Source organism: Capra hircus, chromosome 9 (genome assembly GCF_001704415.2).
Source record: "Capra hircus breed San Clemente chromosome 9, ASM170441v1, whole genome shotgun sequence".
Lineage (NCBI taxonomy): Eukaryota > Metazoa > Chordata > Mammalia > Artiodactyla > Bovidae > Capra > Capra hircus.
Window position 1 is genome coordinate 88188999 of NC_030816.1, and position 21837 is coordinate 88210835.

Genomic DNA, 21837 nt, shown 5'->3' on the forward strand with positions numbered 1-21837 from the left:
CTAACAGAAGCAGAAGATAATAAGAAGAGGTGTCAAGAATGCATAGAAGAACTGTACAAAAAAGGTCTTAATGACCTGGATAACCAGGATGGTGTGGTCACTCACACAGAGCCAGACATCCTAGATTGTGAAGTCAGGTGGGTCTTAGGAACAATTAATACTAATGAAGCTAATAGAGATGATGGAATTCCAGCTGAGCTATTTCAAATCCTAAAATATGATGCTGTGAAAGTGTTGCACTCAGTATGTCAGCAAATTTGGAAAACTCAGCAATGGCCACAGGACTTCAAAAGGTCAGTTTTCATTCCAATCTCAAAGAAGGGAAATACCAAAGAACTTTCAAACTACCATACTGTTGTGCTCATTTCACAGGCTAACAAGGAATGCTCAAAATTCTTCAAGCTAGGCTTCAGCAGTATGTGAACCAAAATCTTTCAGATGTTCAAGCTGGATTTAGAAAAGGCACAGGAACCAAAGATGAAATCGCCAACATTTGTTGGATTATAGAGAAAGCAAGGGAATTTCAGAAAAAAACATCTACTTCTGCTTTTATTGATGAGCTAAAGCCTTTCACTGTGTTGCTGTTGTTCCGTCACTAAGTCATGTGCAATCCTTCGCAACCCCCAGACTGCAGCACGCCAGGCTTCCCTCTCCTTCACTAACTCCAGAAGTTGGTTCAAGCTCATGTCCATTGAGTCGGTGATGCCATCCAACCATCTCATCTTCTCCTCTTGCCCTCAGTCTTTCCCAGCATCAGCATTTTTTCCAGTGAGTCATCTCTTCCCATCAGGTGGCCAAAGTATTGGAGCTTCAGCTTCCACATCAGTCCTTCCAATGAATATTCAGGGTTGATTTCTTTTAGGATGAACTGGCTGGATCTCCTTGCAGTCCAAGGGACTCTCAAGAGTCTCTCCAGCACCACAGTTTGAAAGCATCATTTCTTTGGTGCTCAGCCTTCTTTATGGTCCAACTTTCACATCATACATTACTTCAGATCTGACTGTGGGGATCACAACAAACTATGTAAAATTCTTAAAGACATGGGAAAACCAGACCACCTTACCGGTCACCCAAGAAACCGGTATTCAGTTCAGGAAGCAACAGTTAGAACTGGACACAGAACAATGAACTGGCTGAAAATTGGGAAAGGACTACAAGGCTGCATATTGTCATCCTGTTTACTTAACCTGTATGAAGAATACATCATTTGAAATACTGGGCTGGATGAAGCACAAGCTGGAATCAAGATTTCCAGGAGAAATATCAGTAACTTCAGATATGCAGCCCCCGAATGGCAGAAAGCAAAGAGAAACTAAAGAGCCTCTTGATGAAGGTGAAAGAGAATGGAAAAGCTGGTTTAAACCCAACATAAAAATCTAGGATCATGGCATCCAGTCCCATCACTTCATGGCAAATAGATGGGGAAAAGGTGAAAATAGTAACAGATTTTCTTTTCTTGGGCTCCAGAATCACTGGGGATGGTGACTGAAGCCATACAATTAAAAGACACTTGCTCCTTGGAAGAAAAGCTATGACAAACCTGGACAGCATATTAAAGCAGACCCATTACTTTGCCAACAAAGGTCTGTAAAATCAAAGCTATGGTTTTTCCAGTGGTCATGTATGGATGTGAGAGTTTGGACCATAAAGAAATTTGAGTGCCGGAAAATTGATACTTTTGAACTGTGGTGTTGGCGAAGACTCTTGAGAATATCTTGGACTACTAGGAGGTCAAACCAGTCCACCCTAAAAGAAGTCAGTCCTGAATATTCATTGTAAGGACTGATGCTGAAATATTTTGGCCACCTGATGTGAAGAGTCAACTAACTGGAAGAGACCCTGATGTTGGGAAAGACTGAAAGCAAAAAGAGAAGGGAAAACAGAGGCTGAGAGGTTGGATAGCATCACTAACTCAATGCACGTGACTTTGAGCAAACTCTGGAAGACAGTGAAGGACAGGGAAGCCTGGCGTGCTGCAGTCCACGGGGTCACAAAGAGTCGGACAAGACTGAGCGACTGTATAACAACTTAGTGGAGTTTCCCCTTAGACAGATTTATATCAGCTGGAGGAGCTCGATTTACATTTTAAAAGGAAATTAAAATGTTTTCAATTAAAACTAAGAGTTCTTCTTTTAAGAGGGAAATATTCCTTTTTTGTTAAAATTATTTTTTCTTTCCTTCTCAGAATTTGTGAGCTGATTTTAACAAACAATAGCTACCAGTGTATTAACTGGTAAAATGTTCACCACATCAAGCAACCTTCTGTACAGTAAACAAAATCTATTACTCTACACTGCATTTGTGTGTGTGCGATAAGTACTTTTAAGATCTACTCTCTTAGTAACTTTCAAATATGTAATACAGTATTAATAATTACAGTCACCATGCTGTGTCCCGATCTCTTATTTATTTATTGCACCTCACCTAATTTTGTTAATGGGATAGAAAAAGTTTTAGAGGCAAAATTACCTAAAGCTAATGGGTCAGGCTGACATTGCAGAAGACACCATCTTCTATGGTTTCCACTGTTTCTCATTTAAATGTATAGGGATTATCTGTGTTCGTGGAAGTTGCTTGAAATTAAAAGAAGAATTTTGTGAAACTAAAAGTTGATGAATCTGAATAAGTCCTCCCAGTTCAAACAGCTTCTCCTTTGGATTAAACCCTGATTCCACCAGTCAGGACAGACACAGGCAGCTCCACGTCGCTGGGCTCTTTCCTGATCTCACCCAGGCCTGGCGGCAGGTCCTCACAGCATTCCTTTGCTGGTTATCTTGGTGGGTATCCCATCGGCTCTGCAGCTCCTCTGAAGGACTAGTTTCCGCTGTTTGCATCTCCCTGTCAGTTGCTGTTAACTGATTTCTACCCAGTTTCGCTGCTGTGTGGTCAGCCTTGCATCGCACTGCAATCCCAGAATCATCAGGTCCACAGGAACAAGTTAAATGTGAAGCTGAGTGTAGCGTCTGTGTGTTACACACACTTGCTCTTAAAAGGGACCATATTTATCTCAGTTTGCTCAAGTGTTGGCCACACAGTATCTTAAGCCTCAAGAAACAGAGCAAGGAGTGGTTAGCCATGGATGGAGAGTATATTAAAAATCCACCTTTCCTAGACACATACACATTTTCTGTTCAGAATATTTTAGAAATACACAACAAATTGTAGCGTGAAGACGTGTTTGCCACCTGCACCAACAAACACTTTCTCGTCCTATCTCATCCCTCTCTGCTATCTCATTTTCCTCGCTGTCTCTGCTGTCTCTGGGCAGTGTTTTTCTTTTCTACAGCTCTATGCATTATTCACAGCAGCCTACTGGGGAAACACCCATGAGGAGAGAGGCGGGAGCACTTGTGAGAGGAAGAGAGACGAGGACCTTCCTTTACCTTTTGTGTGTCCTTAGGGCAGGATTCCCAACTCAACTCCAAAAGCTCTTGCCCCACTGGTATACATACCTCCCGCACGCCCTGCCACTCTCCACGTGTAGACAAAGTGAGCTGTTTCCTCCAAAAGACAATGCAGCTCCTACTGGCCTGTCAAAGCATGGCCTCTTGGCATTCCTTTCCTGTCTGTGTGCATACACACACACACACACACACGCACACGCACACACACACACACACAGCACTGCAAAGCAGACCTCACAGCAACACCTCTCCAAGCAGTGAAGTCCCGAAGCCCAGTGCCAGAGGACAAGCTCGGAGATCAGCGCTTAAAGGCAGATGGCTGATGAAGCACAGTTGGCACCAGCCTGCCAGGGTCAGACAGCGACCGCTGACCCCCCTGGTGCTGGGCATCACTGGCGCACTTGCTTCTCAGAGGCTCTATTCTCAGGCTGGTGAACTCTTGGACCACAGCCTGCTAGGGCAGTGCCTGGCAAGTGGCAGGAGCTCTTAGTAAGTGTTTGCTCCGTGCATTACCCAGCGAATCAGTGAATCTGTGTGAACCAAAATGCGGAGCCAAAATGCACAGGAGTGGAAACAGGCTATTATACTCTCAAAACAGGATTGCTTTCCGATGATGGTAAAACAGGCATTCCTACAAACAATCAGACACAGCAGCCTTTATGTGACATCTTGCTTGTTAGACCCAGAAGAGATCAGACAGAAAGGGAAAAAGGGAATAAAGGTACACAGCTATAACACATCCTTACACGTGGGCACTTTCGCATTCTTACAGAAGCCCAAATTTTTCTCAAAAAGACTCGTTTTCATTGACAAATATCAAAAAAGTCTGCCAAGGTTCAGGTACTTCAGCAGTTCTCACAAATGTGGCTTGTCATGCAGCAACAGACAGAAAGAGAGTCCCCACCGTGAAGGACACAGTGTCTGAGCAGAAACTGGATGTGGTCTCCTTAAAGCCACCATCTAGCCTCTTGCAGTTTTTGCAGTGAGGTGGGTCCAATAATAGATTTTTCTCAAAAGTGTGTGTGCCTGTGTGTGTGTGAAAGTTGCTCAGTCATGTCCAACTCTTTGAACCCCATGGACTACACAGTCCATGGAATTCTCCAGGCCAGAATACTGGAGTGGGTAGCCATTCCCTTCTCCATGGGATCTTCCCAACCCAGGGACCTTTAGTACTTACTACCTTAGTAATGTCCCAAAGATTTTTAGAAACATTGGTTCCTTATCCCAAGCTACTTCTCACTGACTTGGTTAAGGGGGGTGGGGGGGGGGTGGGGGGGGCGGTGGGGGGGGGGGCGGTGGGGGGGTGGGCAGGGAACAAGAAACAAACAAAAGCCTTCAACAACTCCTGAGTCTATCATCACTGGGCCGCTCCCTGTGGAAACTCCCTGCAGGGCGGGGGGTGGGAAGGGGGGCAGATGGCCCTCTCCCACCAGGTCCTCTGTCTTTCCAAAAGGAAAGTTTGCTAAGGACTCTCCCAGGACACCTCCATCTTACCTGAGATGTTCATCTTTATTCTTCTCCCCAACATCCCTCCCAACCTGCCCCACCCCAGACAAACAGCAGTAACAGCAGAAACAGAAGCTTCATCATTTTAGGGAAATCCCTACACACCCCGTCTCCCTAGCACAGTCATCCACCCAAAACTTTCATATGCAAGGTATGGGAGCCTCCACCCCCTTCTCCCTCCCTTCAACCAGCCGCAAATTGTGAAAAATTGCTGTTTTATTTTTTAGTGAAAGAAATCCCTAGAGGAGGAGGAAGGGGGCAGACTGGAATCCCAGTCCTAGGCACCGGACTAACCCAACTCAAGTCAGAGTGAGTTAGGAGCTCCACGCTCTTCACCAACCTTCATTCAGTTCACTGCCAAGCGGGGTCCGTTTCAGCAAATACAGATGTCCGTGCCTAACACGTCTAAGGGCAGCAGGCGAGGCCGCTCCCCGCAGACCGTGTCCTTCCTGAACCACAGCATCTAGGAATCAAGCAACACCCGCAAGGTGGGGGCCCGAAGGAGGCAGACACCTGAGAGCTGCCGGGCGGGTCGGACTGGGGGTAGGCCACAGGATAGAGGTGTCCGCTGGGAGTCCAGGGCCCACACCCCGCTGTCCTTTCAGGTCAGTGGCAAACACGAGCAGAGACTGCCGCCAGCGGCTCCAGACCGCCAACAAGCGTTCGCGAGGCCGCTGGGTCCCGCGGCCCGCGCGGGCTGAACCTTGCCAGGGAGGCGGGAGCTCGCGGCGGGATGGGGGGCGGCGGCCAGGCCCCACCAGACACGCTCACACGCCCGGGAGCGGCACCCCAGAGGCTCCCGGGCGGGCGATGAGCCCAAACGGGTTCCGGCCGCGAGGAGGGGTCGGACCCTGGGTGCCCGGGAGGTGCAGGCCGGCCAGGGCTGCGGAGTGAGCGGCAGATGGGAGTGGCAAGCCGAAAACGGCCACCCTGGAACCTCCGGCCGGGAGAAGGCGCCGCGGAAACGCGGGTCCCGGGCGAGAGGCAGACAAAGGCTCGGGTGCGCACGCGGTGGACGGTGGCGCCGGAGCCCGCGCCGAGGGCCTCGAGGAGCCGCGCCCGACCCGGCTGGCGCCGAAGTCGCCCGGGGTTCCCGCGGGCGCGACCTCCCGCCCCGCCCCGGTCTCCGGTCCTCACCTCGCTCGCCCTCCATCCAAGACAACGGCGGCCCCCTCCTCCGCGCACCCGGCGCCTCTTCCCTGAACATCTCCTGCCTCCTGCCTCCTAGCAAATATCTGCCTCGATGCTTCTGCTCGGTTTTGCCCCCCTCCCCCGTGACACGCCTTCCGCCACCCCTGCTCCGGCGCGCTCCGAGCCCCGCTCGCGGGGAGTGCCCGGGGTCCCGGGTGGGGCGCGGCCCCCGGGGTCCGGACCGGCGGCGCCGTTCTCCCTCGTCCTAACAGCCCATTGTCCTGCCCCTTACCAATCCGAGCACCGGCTAAGCCCCAGGATCTAGACTCGAGATCCTAGAGAAAGTGGACTCTGGGCGGAGGCACACCCATCTCCACGCGGTCGGTCCACGCTCTGGAACCGGGTCCCGGTGGGGCCCGGGGTAGCCAGGCCGGGCGCGACACCGCGCCCGGGGAACAGCCGGTGCCTCCAGCTTCGGGGGCGCGGGGTCCCGGGGCCCTGGCCTGCCGTCCTCCAGCCGGGGGAGGCAGCGGGCGGGACCCCCCGGAGGAAGGAAGCGCCTCTGCTCCAGCCAAGTGACCCCAGGCTAAAGAGAGAGGAGCCGGCGTCCGTGGTGCGGGAGTTGACAGAAGACGTGCAGGGCAAGCGTGGCCAGAAACAGCCGCGGGGCCCGAGGCGGGCAGCAGCAGGTCCCGCCCCAAGCGCGCGGCTCCCGCCGCCCTCCCGGCTCACCCTTCGCCGCCACACGAAGAGCCTGGGGAAGCCCGGGGTCCCGGGCTGGCCGAGCCCCCCGACCCTCCAGAGAAGCTCGTCGCCGGCCACCCAACGACCCCCGGCCGGCCACACACACCCGGCCCGCCGCCCGCCGCCCGCCGCCCGCCGCGGGGAACGTGGAACCTGACACTTACTGGGGCTCAGGAAACACTCCGTCAGCCTTCGGAAGCAGCTCGCGTTATTAGAAGGTCCATCTTCCATGTCGGAGCCGAAGAGCAGCGGGAACGCGGCGGCGAGCGCGGCGCCGGCGCCTCGGGGCCGCCGCGCCGTTCGGCCGCCGCCGCCCGGGCTGGGACCGGGACCGGGACCCGGAGCGGGGCAGCCCCCGCCGGCGCCCGGGAAGCCGCGGGAGCCCGCGCAGTGCGCGGCCGGGCCGAGCGGGAGCCGGGGCGGCGGCGGCAGCCGGGGCCCGGCGCGGGCCGAGAGCAGCAAGCCCCGGAGCGCGGGGGAAAGGAAGAGCCGCCGCCGCCCGCCGCCGCCGCGGTGACTCCTGCTGGGGGGGACGCTCAGGGGAGCCGCCTCTTGTCCGCCGCCGCCGCCAGCATCGCCGCCGCCTCCTCGGGCCGCCGCCGCCGCCGCCGCTGCGCCCTCCCTTCCTGGGAGACGCGCAGGGAGGTGGAAGGCAGATGAGGAGGGGAGAAGAGAAGGCGGGGGTTGGGGGGGCGGCGGCCAGAAGTAAAAGGAAGATGGAGCGGAGGCGCGGACCGGGGAGGAGAAGGCGAGCGCGAAGGGAGCGCGCGCTGCGACCCAGCCGCCCCCGCCGCCGCGCGCAGACAGGGCGCCGGGGCCCCCCGGGGGGCTGGCGCGGCCAGCGGAAGAGGGGGGCGGGCGCGGGGACCAGGCGCGCTCGGCCCGGCCGCGACCAGGCGGCTCGGGGGCCGGGCCCGGGCCCGCGGCGCTCCTCCCGCCGGCGGCGCTGCGCCCGGGCTCCGGGCGGAGTTTGCCGGAGCCGGGCTCGTCCCCCGCCGGGGGCAGAGGGGCCTGGGGGAGGGGAGCAAGTGGCTCTTCGGGGCTGGCCATGCCCCCCCCCTCCTCCTCCTCCTCGGGCCGCGGGTGGGGGCCGGCCGCGGGCGGGAGGGGCGCGCGGCAGGCCGGGACTCCGCGGGCTCCGCCCCCGCAGGGCCAGCCCTCCCGGGCCGGTCGTCCCGATCGTCAGCCTAGTCCTCCTCTCCGGTCTTCCGCGCCCGCTCGGCCCAGTCTTCACATCGTATTCCGCATGGGAGGGGGGGGCGGGAGTACCCGGGGCCCCGAGGGCGAGTTCCCCGCGGCGGCGCCTGGCTGCTGGCCGGCGCGCACAATCGGCGTGCTCCCGGCGGGCGAGGGGCGGCGGAGACGCTGCCTGCAAGCGTGGCGTGGTCTGTGCGCGCTCCGGTGGTGGCTAAGCCTCAGCGACTGCTCGAAAGCAGCGGAGAAAAGCGCCGCAGTGCCGCTGCCCGTGGAGGCGGCGGCGGCGGCTGCAGAAGACGCCCACTGGCGGAGCCAAGGTTCCCCACGCCGCAGCCGCCCGCGCCCACGCAGCGCGCCCCGCAGCTACTTGCCCCCCGGCGCCAGGCCCCACACCCCAGCGGCTCCCGGCGTCCAGGGTGCGCCCCAGGCCCGGGCCGAAGGACCGGGCCACGCCTGGGTCTCTGCGAGGCGTCCTCACATCTGGTGTTACAGATTCTTGATACCCGCCTCCCTGCAGCTGCTCCAGCTGTGCACCGCCGGGCGAGCCCTGTCGGCCAGTCCCCTGCCCGAGCCCGGGCACCCTCCCGCCAGCCAGCCCTCAGCTCCAACCGAAATGTGCTCACAACTCCCAGGAGAGTGCCAACTCAGACGCTGGGTTGGAATTTCTATCAAGGCTTACTGTTCCCAGTAAACTAGGGTTTAGCAAGCCAGCTCTTCCCCAGGACTCCCTTTCTGATACTCACTTTACAACGAACTTTGTGTGCACAACCCAGTTTGCCCAGGTAAGGCCAGAGAATAGAAAAGGCAAACAAGTTCTGAGACTGAGTCCTCACCCTCGGCTATCTCGGACCATGCCCCCCTGCCTCGGCCCCCAGCAGTTGCTACAGAAAGGAACTTTGTCGCCCAACAGGCGCTCTGAGCACGGAGCGGCCGCCAGAAGTTTGCCAAGTTGGAAAGCCGAGCGCCTGGCGCGCAGGTGTCGGTACTCGCCCGTCGCGGGCAGCGGGGCCATCGCAGCGCTTGCGGGTCGGGGGTTGAGGCGGCGGGCCGGCTGCCCCACGGCGGGACAGGCTGTCCAGACTCCCTGGCCTAGGTCACCTTCCCAGGACTGGGGCCCGCGCGCCGAAGCCCAGCTTCCGCGAAGGTCAAGACGGTCACCTGAGCGAGAGGCATGCGCGGCGGTGCAGCCTCTCGGTGGACGCAGGGCCGGGGACCCCAGTGTGCACTTAGCCCCGGGGTCTCTTCTAGCCCTCCACTTTTTTTTTCTTCTCTCCGTCCAGTTCGGAGGGGTTTTTTATCTTGAAATGTAATTTCCTCCCTAGTCTGCTTTTCCCCACTCGCATCCAAACGGCCACAGTGGAAAAGGGCATGTATGTATTTGCACCAGACTGGGCAGGCGGGGCGCCGCGACGGCGGCGCGGCCCCGGTCCCCCACCCAGGTCCCCGGGCGTTTCCGCGACCGCCCGGTGGACTCTGAGCGTAGCTCCTAGCGCGCGCCAGCCCTGGCACTCGCTGGATCGGAATTCTTCACTTTGCGGAACCAGCAAAAAATTCCGGTGGCTCTTACCTTACGAGGGGGAGGGGGTGGAAGGGGGTGGAATTTGCCTGCTGTATTTGATTTTTTTTTTTTTTTTTTTTTTTTTGGCTTAGAAAGAACCGAAACGGCCGAGCCGCGCAGCCCGGTCTCCCGCAGCCTCCAGGGCGACGCAGCTGGCTTCGCGTAACACCTGTTACTCTCCCGGGAGTCGGGGATCCGCGCGGGAGTCGGGGATCCGGGCGCGCAGCGCCCTCGGGCCCCGGGGGAAGGGTCTGCCTGGCTGCCCGGCGGTTTGGGGAGGACGCGTTTCTCCTGGAAGTGTTCACTGTTCATTCTTCTATAGGCAGAACGCTTCTGAGTGTCCTTTAAGTTTCTTCGGTCGCCTTTTTGGAGTCATTAAAGTGACTTTCCTGTTACAAGAAAATGTGTTAGTTTGAACAGAAGTGGGTCTTCGTTAAATCAGGACACAGGTTTTAGGATGTTCACTAGCCCTCTTCTGAAATCAACTTTCTACTTCACTTCCTTCTTTTCTCCAGCCGATGGCTGGACGGCACACACTTCCCGTACCAATGAAAATACCTGAGCCTGACAACGGAAAAGGAGCAGGTTGAGGAGGAGCCTACTGATTATTGATCATATCTGTTAACTCTTCTCCTTACTTAATACTGGAGGGCACTTCTGTTAATGTAAATCCAATAGGCGCCCAGCCACTGTTTCTTCTTCCTGAAATATTTAGTCAAAGATTTAAATCACAAACACACAACCTGAACGGGCGCTGTCACTCACCCCTGGGTTCAGGTGTTGCAACACCTGTAGAATGCTGTTTCTTGACGATTCTTTTCCTCCGCTTTGAGTTTCTTTAGTGATGTCTCAGAAGGAGAAGACTGGGACTGAACACTTGTTACTCCAAACCTTTCAGGAATAAACAGGCTGGCTCATAATTAAGTGAGCTCTCCATTCTGATAGCCCTCATAAAGCTTGCAACTTAGTTACATGTCAAAATGTTATCAGATCACAATTCAATTTAAGCATAACCGAAATTAGGAGCTGTAAGTCCAAAAGCAGAGGAAGAACCACCGCCAAAATTCAGCCCACCACTACGTACTCTCTATGAAATGAAGAGTTTCCTTTGTTCTCAGGTGAAGACACACCAGTCCACACCGCAAAGAATGGAAACTAAAAGAATATTAGCAGGGCAGCTAACACCAGGAAGGGTGCCAAGATCATGATGCTCATTACTAGTAGTTCAGCATTTTAGAATATAAAACATTTGCCTCTGCCCTTTAGGGAGGAAAATGATCAAGAAAGAAATTTATATTGGTCATGAAGCCTTATATTAGTGGACCTGTGCAACCACAAGCATACTTAAATTCTCTAAGAATTCTTCTATATGTTATTTTAAAATTAGCTTAATTACATATTAATTTATATATTAATTTTAGTATTTTATGCATAATCATTCATATATACAGGAAAGAATATCTGCCTGATTATCTAATTTGAAAGATATATTCATAAAAACATTTTAAAGCATGGCTGAAGGAAGAGACTAAGAAATGGTAAAATATTGGTTTTTCTCATAAAATTTCTTTATAAGTTAACCATGTACCCCTTTTATAAAAGAGCTTAAGAGTTAGGTACAATAAGTACAATTAATATTTTATGAATGCTTTGATCAACATGTGGGCCTGTGTCTCAATTGGTTTTATTTTACAACTTTTAATATTAGTGCTTACAGCTATAAAAATTTACAGTGCTAATTCTTGAATAATCTGTTTTCTTTTTAAATGCTAGTAACCTTTCTTTATAAAGATATAAGACACAGGTTGATTAAATATCAAACTTGTCTATTTATACAGATAGTCTATAAAAGGACTTTTTTATCTTGATTTTAATTTTTGTGACATTTAAAATACAGTTATTTGAGCAAACTAATTTATAAGCAAGTGTCTATTGCTCCCAAATGTAGAAACATGTGGGTTTATATGTCAGACTTTTCCATTTAATTGCTACTAAATTATCAACATGTATCATATCACACAAGCTCTCTGCACTCTAAGAAGATACTTTATTCCTTGTCTGGCATATTAAAACTGGAGTTCAGCTGCCAGGCACTAATTCATGCCTTCCCAAGCCCACCAAATCTCTCACTAGAGTTTTAAGCATTTCTTTCTCAAAGCCTCCTTTCATGTTTCTCATCTCCAATCCATCATAGCTTTGTTGTCTCCGGGAACTAATGTATTTTATCTGTGTATATGAATGTGTTACACTAAACCTCTTCAAAATTTTAATGCACATAAAATTTGCATTGACAATTTTACTTTCAACAGTCTGATATCTGAAGTCATGCTTCTCTGACTACTTATAATCTCTAGCAGAGGCCAGCACACTAGAGGCACTCAATGTTTGCTCCCCTACCTGTCACCTCATGCCACCTGCTTACAAACTTCTGTTAGCACTGATGTTAACAAATCTTGATAAAGAGAAGCATGCATTCTTACAGTATTAGTATAGTCAGGCCTATTTCTTAAAAGGGCATTACAATTTCAATAAGAACAATTTTGTTATAAAGTCATTATACTGAATGGGACAGCCTTGAAAATAGACTGGAGTTGATAAAACCAACTCCTTCAGCCCTAATACCCCTACAATTGCAGTTTTGATTAAATTATTTTATGAACTCAAATAAGTTAACTATAAAACAAACTACATTTTAGTATTGCTTTGTGTTATAAAACAACTAAAAACCAGTTGTTATTCTTCACTAAAACAATGCCAAAATGGTGCTTAATTTTCAATTAGGGAATGTTTTTGAGAACCGGCCAATTGTTAAACCATTAATATTCCCAATAAATCTCCTTAAGTATCCATCCATACCTTCTGAAAGGGGGATTCAGCATATTCCTTGCTGAATAATAAGATCCAAGTAGAAATTTTCATTAATCAAAAGCAAAACATTAATTCCTCATGAAAATAAGCTCTGCTTAATGGCTGTGAGTATCTAGCCCCTGGGGCTTCCCTGGTGGCTCAGACAGTAAAGCATCTGCCTGCAACTGAAGAGACCTGGGTTCAATCCCTGGGTCAGGGAATGCCAACCCACTCCAGTATTCTTGCCTGGAGAATTCTATGGACAGAGGTGCCTGGTGGGCTACAGTCCATGGGGTTGCAAAGAGTGGGACATGACTGAAGTGACTAACACTTTCACTGCTTTCATCTAGCCCCTAGGAGACTGGTGTTAAGAGGCCTGCTGAGGCTAAACAATCAATACTAAGTTTCTGTGATAATCCAATGAGCTTAACTACATTTTGAAGATACTGCCATTTTGAAAATATTGAGTCACTTCAGAAACCCAATGAAATTCACAGAATGCTGAGGCAGTCTTCACTTCTCAAAAGCACCCAAATTAAAATACAGCCCTGAGATCTAGTTTAAACGATCAACATTTTCAATCAGCTTTCAGAGGTCACATGTATCAGTTTCCTTTGAGAGTCAAATAGAAAACTGAATAAGAGAATTATATACATTTTTATATAATTATATAAATAAAAGACCTAAACAAAAGAAACAATTCTCAAAGAGAGCCAAAGTCAATTTAAAGCATTTAAGTAGAAAGTGACCGTGGAGGCACTGGGGATAAATAAGACAAGCTGCTGCTGCTGAGTCACTTCAGTCGTGTCCGACTCTGTGCGACCTCATAGACGGCAGCCCGCCAGGCTCCACCGTCCCTGGGATTCTCCAGGCAAAAACACTGGAGTGGGTTGCCATTCCCTTCTCCAATGCATGACAGTGAAAAGTGAAAGTGAAGTCACTCAGTCGTGTCCGACTCTGTGCGACCCCATGGACTCCAGCCTACCAGGCTCCTCCGTCCATGGGATTTTCCAGGCAAGAGTACTGGAGTGGGGTGCCATGGCCGTCTCTGAAATGAGACAAGCCAGGGAATGGCCTAAATGTCCTGACCCTATGACCACCTTACATACTAACAAGCAGAGAGTTTCATAAACGGTTGTCACAATTCCTAATAAGTGGGCCCCCAGGGAGGCGCAGCTTGGGTCCACACAAATGACTGTGTTGTTAAGGTCATTTGAAATAGGCAGGTCATCATCTGTGGCTTGGGAATCCTTTCCTTGCAAACATTATTTTAATAGCCACATTTTGCAATGAGACTTGACCTTTATATGAGGGGACACGGTGCAGTTATGAGAAAAAGTAAAATTGTTGATTCCGAGATTTGTCTCAAAAATAAGAATCAAAATGGCTCATTTAATCCAGAGAATTTATTCCTTTCTGTTCATCTCAAAACAAAAACCCAGCAGAACACAAAAACCTGTGGCTCCCGGCCTAGGGCTCCGGCGTGCGGATCCGGGGCCGGGCTGGCGGGCCTCTAAGGGCAGGCAGCGGAGGCCGGGGCCGTTCCCGCCGGCCAGCAGCTCGGGCCGTGACTGGCCAAGACTGCGTTCTCCTGAGCTCCTCTCAGAAGAGCAGCCGAAGGGAAAAGGAGACGGAGAGAAAGGCTGGTGCAGCGCCGGGGACACTGTGCACATCAGACACACAGACGGCTGTTTCCGGGACTGGGTCTCACGATACAGACGGCCCTTTTCCAGACAATGGCAGCCCTCCTCACACACGCGCCATCTCGGGTCTGGAAAAGCTGCACGTTGTGAACTGTCACTGAAGTGAAGGGAAGTCACTCAGTCGTGTCCGACTCTTTGCAACCCCATGGAGTGTAGCCCACCAGGCTCCTCTGTCCATGGGATTTTCCAGGCAAGAATACTGGAGTGGTTTCCGTTCCCTTCTCCAGAGGATCTTTCCGACCCAGGGATCGAACCCAGGTCTCTCGCATGGTAGGCAGACGCTTTACCGTCTGAGCCACCGACTTCGCATATTAAATCTTTTGAAAGGACCCTTATCACACACACAAAAAGGACTCACAGAAGCCAGAAAGTAAGCAGCCTTGTTTCTTCAGCCACAGTTGTCTGTGTAACCTGACGGGGAGCCAGAGACCTGTGCTTGAAGGAAGAGAAAGCTGAGACGGTGTATCTCCCGAAACCTCTGGACACTTCACCCTGTGTGGTTGAGGTGCAGGGCTTAATGACTTTGCTTCATCGTCTGCACTAATTCACATCATCAGCAAGAGCAGTGGCACAGTGGCCGTTCCTCCCCAAGGAGCTCTTTGGCAGGACGTCCTTTGTTTCAGACAGAGAAGAGGAAAATACTATGAGCCAGAGCCTGGAGGCCCCAAGTTCAAACCTGCCACTTTGCGGATCCTCGGTGTCCGGTTAGATTTCTGCCATCTGCTGGTGTGTGTGAAGGGCTTCCCCGGTGGCCAGGGATAAAGAATCCATGCACCGTGCAGGAGCTGCAAGACACGCAGGTTCAGTCCCTGGGTTGGAAAGATCCCCTGGAGAAGGAAATGGCAACCCACTCCAGTATTCTAGTCTGGAGAATCCCATGGACAGAGGAGCCTGGCAGGCTACAGCCCATGGGGTTGCAAAGAGCTGGACATGACTGAAACGACTTAGCACGCATATATGGTATATGTGAAAATTCCCTTCTCCTCCTCCCTCTAGGACTCTACTCTGGCAGAGATTTTCACAGAATGTTTCCAGAAATCTCCACCCAGGGGTCTTGAGCCCCTGGTGCAGTATTCCACACTCTGCCTGTGTGCTATGTGGTTGCTCAGTCGTGTCCGATTCTTTGAGACCCCATGGACTGTAGCCCGCCAGGCTCGTCTGTCCATGGGATTCTCCATGCAGAAGCACTGGGGTGGGTTGCCATTCCCTTCTCCAGGGGATCTCCCCAACCTGGGAATCCAACCAGGAGCTCCTGCATTGCAGGAGGACTTTTTACCAGCTGAGCTACCAGGGAAGCCCCACACTTTGCCTACTGGTGTTCAAGTAACCCTACGTAGGGATGCACGCCCCATTCAGATAGCCCGTCATCACTTCTATCACTAGCCAAACCCAACTATGCAGCCTATCAAGCCTCGCTGAGAGAAGAGACCCAAAAGCCACATGCTCCTAGCTGGAATTGCCCATAATAAATACCCAGTGTTCTTTTCTTCAGCTCGCTGTGCCCTGAGAGCTTCTGGCTGAGGGACATGACTCTGGCCAACCAGGCAGACGCTGTCTTTGCAGAAGACCACACCAAGGCTAAGTGGCCGTGAGTAACCTGCTGGCTTTGCTTTCCACATCACACTGGTCCTTTCTAGAGGCCCAGCTGTCCCCAGGAAAGTCCAGGACAGTGCACCTGTCATTGACGGGGAAGAAGGGCACATCTGTTGCAGTCGTGCCACCCGGCAGGGGGCCAGGACACTACCCTGCTGCACTGGGAGGCCCATGGGGCCTCAGCCACGGAGAGCTTCGGACGAGCACGCCCTGGGCACTCTCTGTGTCGACTCTGCTGTCTTCTCCTTCCAAAGGGAGGGAGGGTGGGCCTCTGGTCCCAACATGGGCCTCTTAATCCGAAAACAGAGTAGAGGTGGACGTATATGGCGTCCAGACCTAGTACACGCCTTAACCTGAGTCACCAGGAAATGCATTTGAGTGAAATACAGAAAACATAGGGTGGCTTCAAGGCAGTTATACCACAGTGACCACTCAGCTGCTGTTTTCCCATCCAAAGCATAAAGGGGCACTTACCACTTACCACAGGGGCCCTGAGAAAAATAACAGAACATCATTAACTCAGAGTCAACTCATTGACAACAAAAGTCTAGGAATGTTACTGTGCATTCTGAAAAATTCTCCTACTTGGTTTGAAAAAGTGGAATTGAACATTAAAACCAAGTTTAAAATGACTGTGACTTTTATCTGATAATTTTACATAATGGCAAATAAGTTGAGATACAGTCACCTTGATGTAAACCTGTGTGTTCCCTGTGGGAGCCTTATACCTCGATTCTGGAGTTAACTAGAAGCAGTGGCGATATTTCTGGGGAAGCTGTCGAGGTCAGAACTGGTAGAGAGGACATACAAGCCCTGGGCTCTTAGAATGCCCCAAATCTCCAGCACACGCTTTAGGTGAGGAACAAGAATGGGGATAAATGTAAAACAAACTGAGAAGTTACAGTGGGGTGGGGCCCCGCTCGTTGAATTGGGGTAGGGTCACCCTGGATGAAGGAGACCTTCCCGGGCTCTCTGTTGACCATGTTCCTCTACCTTCTTGCTAACTGCTGGAGTCTTAACAGGTGGACACTACGCCCATGGCCCACCTTTCACACTGTTGTTAAGTCACTAACTCATGTCCAACTCTTTGTGACCCCATGGACTGGGGGAGCCAGGCTTCCCTGTCCTTCACCATCTCCTGGAGCTTGCTCAAACTCACGTCCATAGAGTCAGTGATGCCATCCAACTTCCTCATCCTCTGCCACCTTCCTCCCCTCCTGCCCTCAATCTTTCTCAGCATCAGGGTCTTTTCCAATGAGTCGGCTCTTCACATCAGGTGGCCAGAGTATTGGAGCTTCAGCTTCAGCATCAGTCCTTCCAACAAATATTCAGAGTTGATTTCCTTTAGGCTTAACTAGTTGGATCTCCTTGCTGTCCAAGGGACCCTCCAAGAGTCTTCCCCAACACCACAGTTCGAAAGCATCAATCCTTCCATGCTCAGCCTTCTTTATGGTCCAACGTGCATGACTACCAGAAAAACCATAGCTCTGACTACATGGACCTTTGTTGGCAAAGTGATGTCTCTGCTTTTTAATGTGCTGTTTAGGCTTGTCACAGCTTTCCTTCCAAGGAGCAAGAGTCTTTTACTTTCATGGCTGCAGTCATCATCAGCAGTGATTTTGGAGCTCAACCGAAGAAGACCTGTCACTTTCACATTACCGTACTCTGGTGAACAGATGGATTTCACAGGTGTTCAATGCATCACTGTTAAATCACCCTGAAGAAGAAGATCACTGTTTTTTGAAGAACAAATAGTAAATGAGGACTCCCCTGGTGGCACAGTGGATAAGAATCCAACCTGCCAATGCAGGGGACATGGGTTCCATTCCCTGTCCAGGAAGATCCCACATGCCCTGAAGCAAGAAAGCCTGTACGCCACAACTACTGAACCGGTACTCCAGACCCCGTGGGCTGCAGCTTCCAAAGCCCACTCGCCTAGAGCCCAGGCTCTGCAACAAGAGAAGCCACCACGGTGAGGAGCCTCCTGCAACTAGAGAAAGCCCTTGCACAGCAACAAAGACCCACGGCGATCAAAGATAAAAATAAAAAGTAAATGCTCTTTGCTTATAAATTCCCAGGGTCTCTCTGTTTTTCTGAATATCAGCCCATGAGGAGCTATAGTGAAACACTCTTCCGATCTTTTTAAACTATTTTAATTAAATTTTCCTAACCCTCTTTTCCCGAGACTGGTAGATTTGGTAGTGTTATGTTTTCAGGATCCAATGAGCCTGATACCCTGGAGTGACCACAGAGGACACATAACCGCTGAAGAGCATAGGTTGGCAACAGCTACTGAACTTGAGGACTGAGCGCGCACCATTCACACAGCCCCTGAGAGCCAAGTCAGGCCAGGAGGAGAGAGCAGATTGCTGGCTCTGCGCCCTTCGTGCCGACTATTTCCTGTGTCTCTCCATGAATGTGTTATTATGGCTGCTCTCAAACACTCAGTTAATTTACTCCCATCACTGCTCATAACAGCTCTCTGAGGTGACTTTTATGGGCTAGGAATTAGGCCCATTTTGTAGATTTTGCACGTGGATTATAGACCTGATGAAAGGCAGCTACAGAAGGCAAATTAGGGCCTTTGATTTCCCTTTTAGATATATAATGTGTGCTTTATTCTCCAAAGCAGGATGTCTGCATTCGGTATTTCCAAATTTTTGTGTTTATTATAGTTAGATCATTTTAAAGAGGGCTCAGTTAATATGCTCCTCTGATATAAAAGCAAGCTTAAGCATGAAATAGCCCAATTTTCTACAGCTGGGTTTTTAAGTATACATGCTATGAAAATCTATCCATTTGTTTTCAGTCAAATCTTATTTCTTAAGTAACCATAAAATACAGGTGAAGTCTGATTTCATGTTTTGAACTCTGATTTAAAGAAGTTCAGGGTAAATAAGTTTTTAGAAGATCAATGCAAGGAGGTTAGGGTTAGGGCTAGGGTTAGGGTTAGGGTTAGGGTTGGATCTGTAATCTAACTTAAAATATCCCTTTATTGATCTGTTTGTTAGTCTGTTTTTGGTCAGACCTCAGCTTTTGGAATCAGAATTCCCTGACTCAGGATCAGATCTTGCCCTGGGCAATAAAACTGTCCTAACTACTTGACTGCCAGAGAATTCCCTAGAATATCCATTTGAATCCTGCATTTAGAACCTGATTCAAATTATAAAAAAGATTTCCACAAAGTTTATCAGAAAATCATTAATTGCATAAAGGTATCCATTACCCATCTATCTCTCCTGGGTCACTGTCCAAAGCAAGGGCTTTTAACTTGACCAAAGCCTTTTAACAAAACTCCAGCAATCCACTGTGACCACTGGAGTCTCCAGTCTGTGCTGGATCTAAGAGCTTCCTTTCCCGTTCCCTTTACAGAGGATTAAAATAAGGTAGGAGCGGTGGGCTGACACTGATCAAGGCGGTTAAACTTGGAACTAAACACACTTAGCGTGTCCCAGAACTGTCATTTCTGGGTGGATTTATCTAGAATACAGTTACTGAGCACAGTGTAACTCTGAAGAAGCTATAATTAGTGGGGGGAAAAATCTAATTTTTCAAATCTTTCATTTGGCTTAGAAAATCACATTTCACTTTAAAACATTAAAAGGTAGAAGAATTACCATCACAGTTCCTTGGCACTGTGACGGTGTTGCTAGTACAGGCCAGACGGGCACGGTTTGTGAAGTCTGCTTGGTAGGGCAAATCTTAATGGGAAAGTAAGAGTGCAGATTCACAATCACAAAATACAGATGGAAGGTTCTGTAATAATAGAAAAATCGGAAATCCTGCCTCTAAAAGCCCAAATCAGTGGCAATACATGAGCTCTGAGTGGCAAAGAATTTAAAGAGGGTCTAAAACTCATGGTCTATCTGTTGAATAAGTAGTCACCAGGCACAGCACAGCTCTGACGAAAATAACTTTATCAGTAGATGAAGGAGATGAAGGAAGGGGCTAGGACGTACACCCTTACAGGTGAACATAACTCAAGATCCCATACTGTGGGCAGACTCCCCAGAGTGCATTTACATGGAATTCAGTTTACAAAAGCCGAACCTACTTTGAAGCACACTATTCCAAAACAAGAAACGCAGAGCAGTTAAACGTTTTTCATTGTTTTCTTTCCATACCATAGCATGTTTGGCTTCACTAGACCAACGAACTGAATAGCTTCTTTCTCAAGTTTGAAAGACAACGGCTAATACTCAGGTCCTCAAACAGTAGGAGTTGCTATAATGTGGCAGCAAGAGGACCCCCCAGAGATCCCGAGATCCCACCCACAACTCAAGCCTCTTCAGTCACTTCCTGTTTCAAAGAATCAGTTTCAATATTGTAGTTTCTCTTATTTTATATGCTATTAGTTCCAGCTGTTCTGGATTACCTCTTTGCACGTGCACTTATTGTCTCCTCTAGTTTTTTTGCGATGTGGACTCAGCTCCTTTATTTTCAGGCTTTCTTCTCTCATGTTGAAGTCATTTCCTTCCATGCATTTTCCCTGAGTTGTGCTTTCAGGGATCCCATGGTCTTCAAAATAAAATATTCCCCCTTTCACATGTTTCTAGATTTCTAACTTCAGTTTTAACATCCTCTTTGATGGACGGGTTACACAGAAGTGTGCTTGTCAATTTCCAAGTAGCAAAGAATGTTTTCAGCCACATTATTATCGTTTTTTAAATTTTTTGACTATAGTAAAAGAATGTGGCCTGTAAAATCTCTGATTTTACATTTTAAGTGTTCTTTGCATCCATGTGTATGCTCAACTTTTATAAAGATCTAGTGGGGAAGAAGAATCTGAGCTGGGCAGACTCGTGTCTTTGTTGGAGAGACAAACTGGCCAAGTTCAAACTGCTTACACCTCCTTCCAAGTGTGTGTCTCTGAACAAAATACAGAAATGCTTTGAGCTCCATTTTCCGTCGTCAAAGTGGGAACAGTAATAGTATTCATGTCCTAATGTTACAGTGAGAATTATGGAGGGCTATGTGTGTGAAACGTCTCACGTGGTGCCTGGCATGTCATACACACGCAATAGACAGGAACCCTATTAAGAAAAAAGGGAAAGAAAGAAACTGGTCTCTGGAGTCAGAAGAGCCTGATTTTGAAGCCTGGATCTGCCACACCCTGGCAGCTCTTTCAAATCATTTTAGATGTAACTATGAGGATTAACTGTGAGGATTTAGAGAGAAAATGCATGCCTGGCACAGGGCCAGTGCCCCACAACTGGGACCTACTATTTTTCTTAGGGTCATAAAATGAGGCAACTGAGGCTGAACCGTGTTTTTAGCAAACGAGCTTTTAGCATAACTGGTGATCCTTGAAGGCCTTCCCAGCCCAAAGAAAACCAGCGATCTTGTCACGAAAGGACAGAAGCCACCAGGCCTCAAAGCGTCTGCCACAGAAAAGTGCAGCCGCTCTGAACACTGTCACACCAGCTTCCAAGGCCAATCAGAGGACTTTTCGTGTGTTTTGTGGGCTTCTCCCCAGCCCAGTTCTCAAAGCTCGGGGACGTGTGGTTCCATTCTGTCTCTTCCTTATTCCCTCACCTCTCAGCCTCCCTTCTGAGCCTTGGCATATTCTCCATCCAGGTGCCCACAGTCCATACCCGCCCACCGCAGCCAGGGCCTTTTCTTCTGGGAAAACTGAGCAAAATTGTCAAGCTTGAGTTTTTAGAGTAAGTCATCGTGGTGATAAGAAGAGAGGTGAAGATATTAAGAGAATTTGATATTAGAAAAATCAACGGTTTTCTGTACTTCTGTCTGCCCTAAAACTATAGCTATATTTTTAATATGAATTTGCTATTCTGAAAAGAAGCAACTCTTTTTATGAGCTTTTGAAACGCTATGATTTAAGGATCTGCTTTGTTTGCTTGTTTTTGTTTGAAAAGACATGTATTAAGCAAAAGGCGCAAACCCCAGAGCTTCACATCTCATCACAGCAAAGCGTAAATAAAATTAGACTACATGCTGGCTAGTCATTAGCAGGGCTATGAATGCCTGGGTCTAAAGTCAGGGTTTATTTTTATTTGATAAGACTAAAGCATAGTATTCTGTAAGTATTTTCTGCATATTGAGAAGGGGAAAGAAGTCTTTCCATATTTTTTAGTTCAAATTTTTTCTAGAATGATTTACATTCTACATTTAGTTAAAATAAGACCATTTTAAA

General features: G+C 49.7%; 1 protein-coding gene across 3 annotated transcripts in view; it reads right to left on the reverse strand.

Annotated features, from left to right (window-relative positions):
• PDE10A (phosphodiesterase 10A) overlaps positions 1-21837 on the reverse strand; it is a 777492-nt gene that overhangs the window by 455651 nt on the left and 300004 nt on the right. For 2 of the 3 annotated variants that reach the window (XM_018053454.1, XM_018053453.1), the window contains exon 1: positions 6950-7049. The exons of the other annotated variant lie outside the window; for it this stretch is intronic. In XM_018053454.1, the coding sequence (XP_017908943.1) occupies positions 6950-7016 (67 nt within the window). In that variant the 5' untranslated portion in view covers positions 7017-7049. Of the gene's footprint in view, positions 1-6949; positions 7050-21837 lie in introns of those variants that run through there. 3 annotated transcript variants of the gene reach the window in all.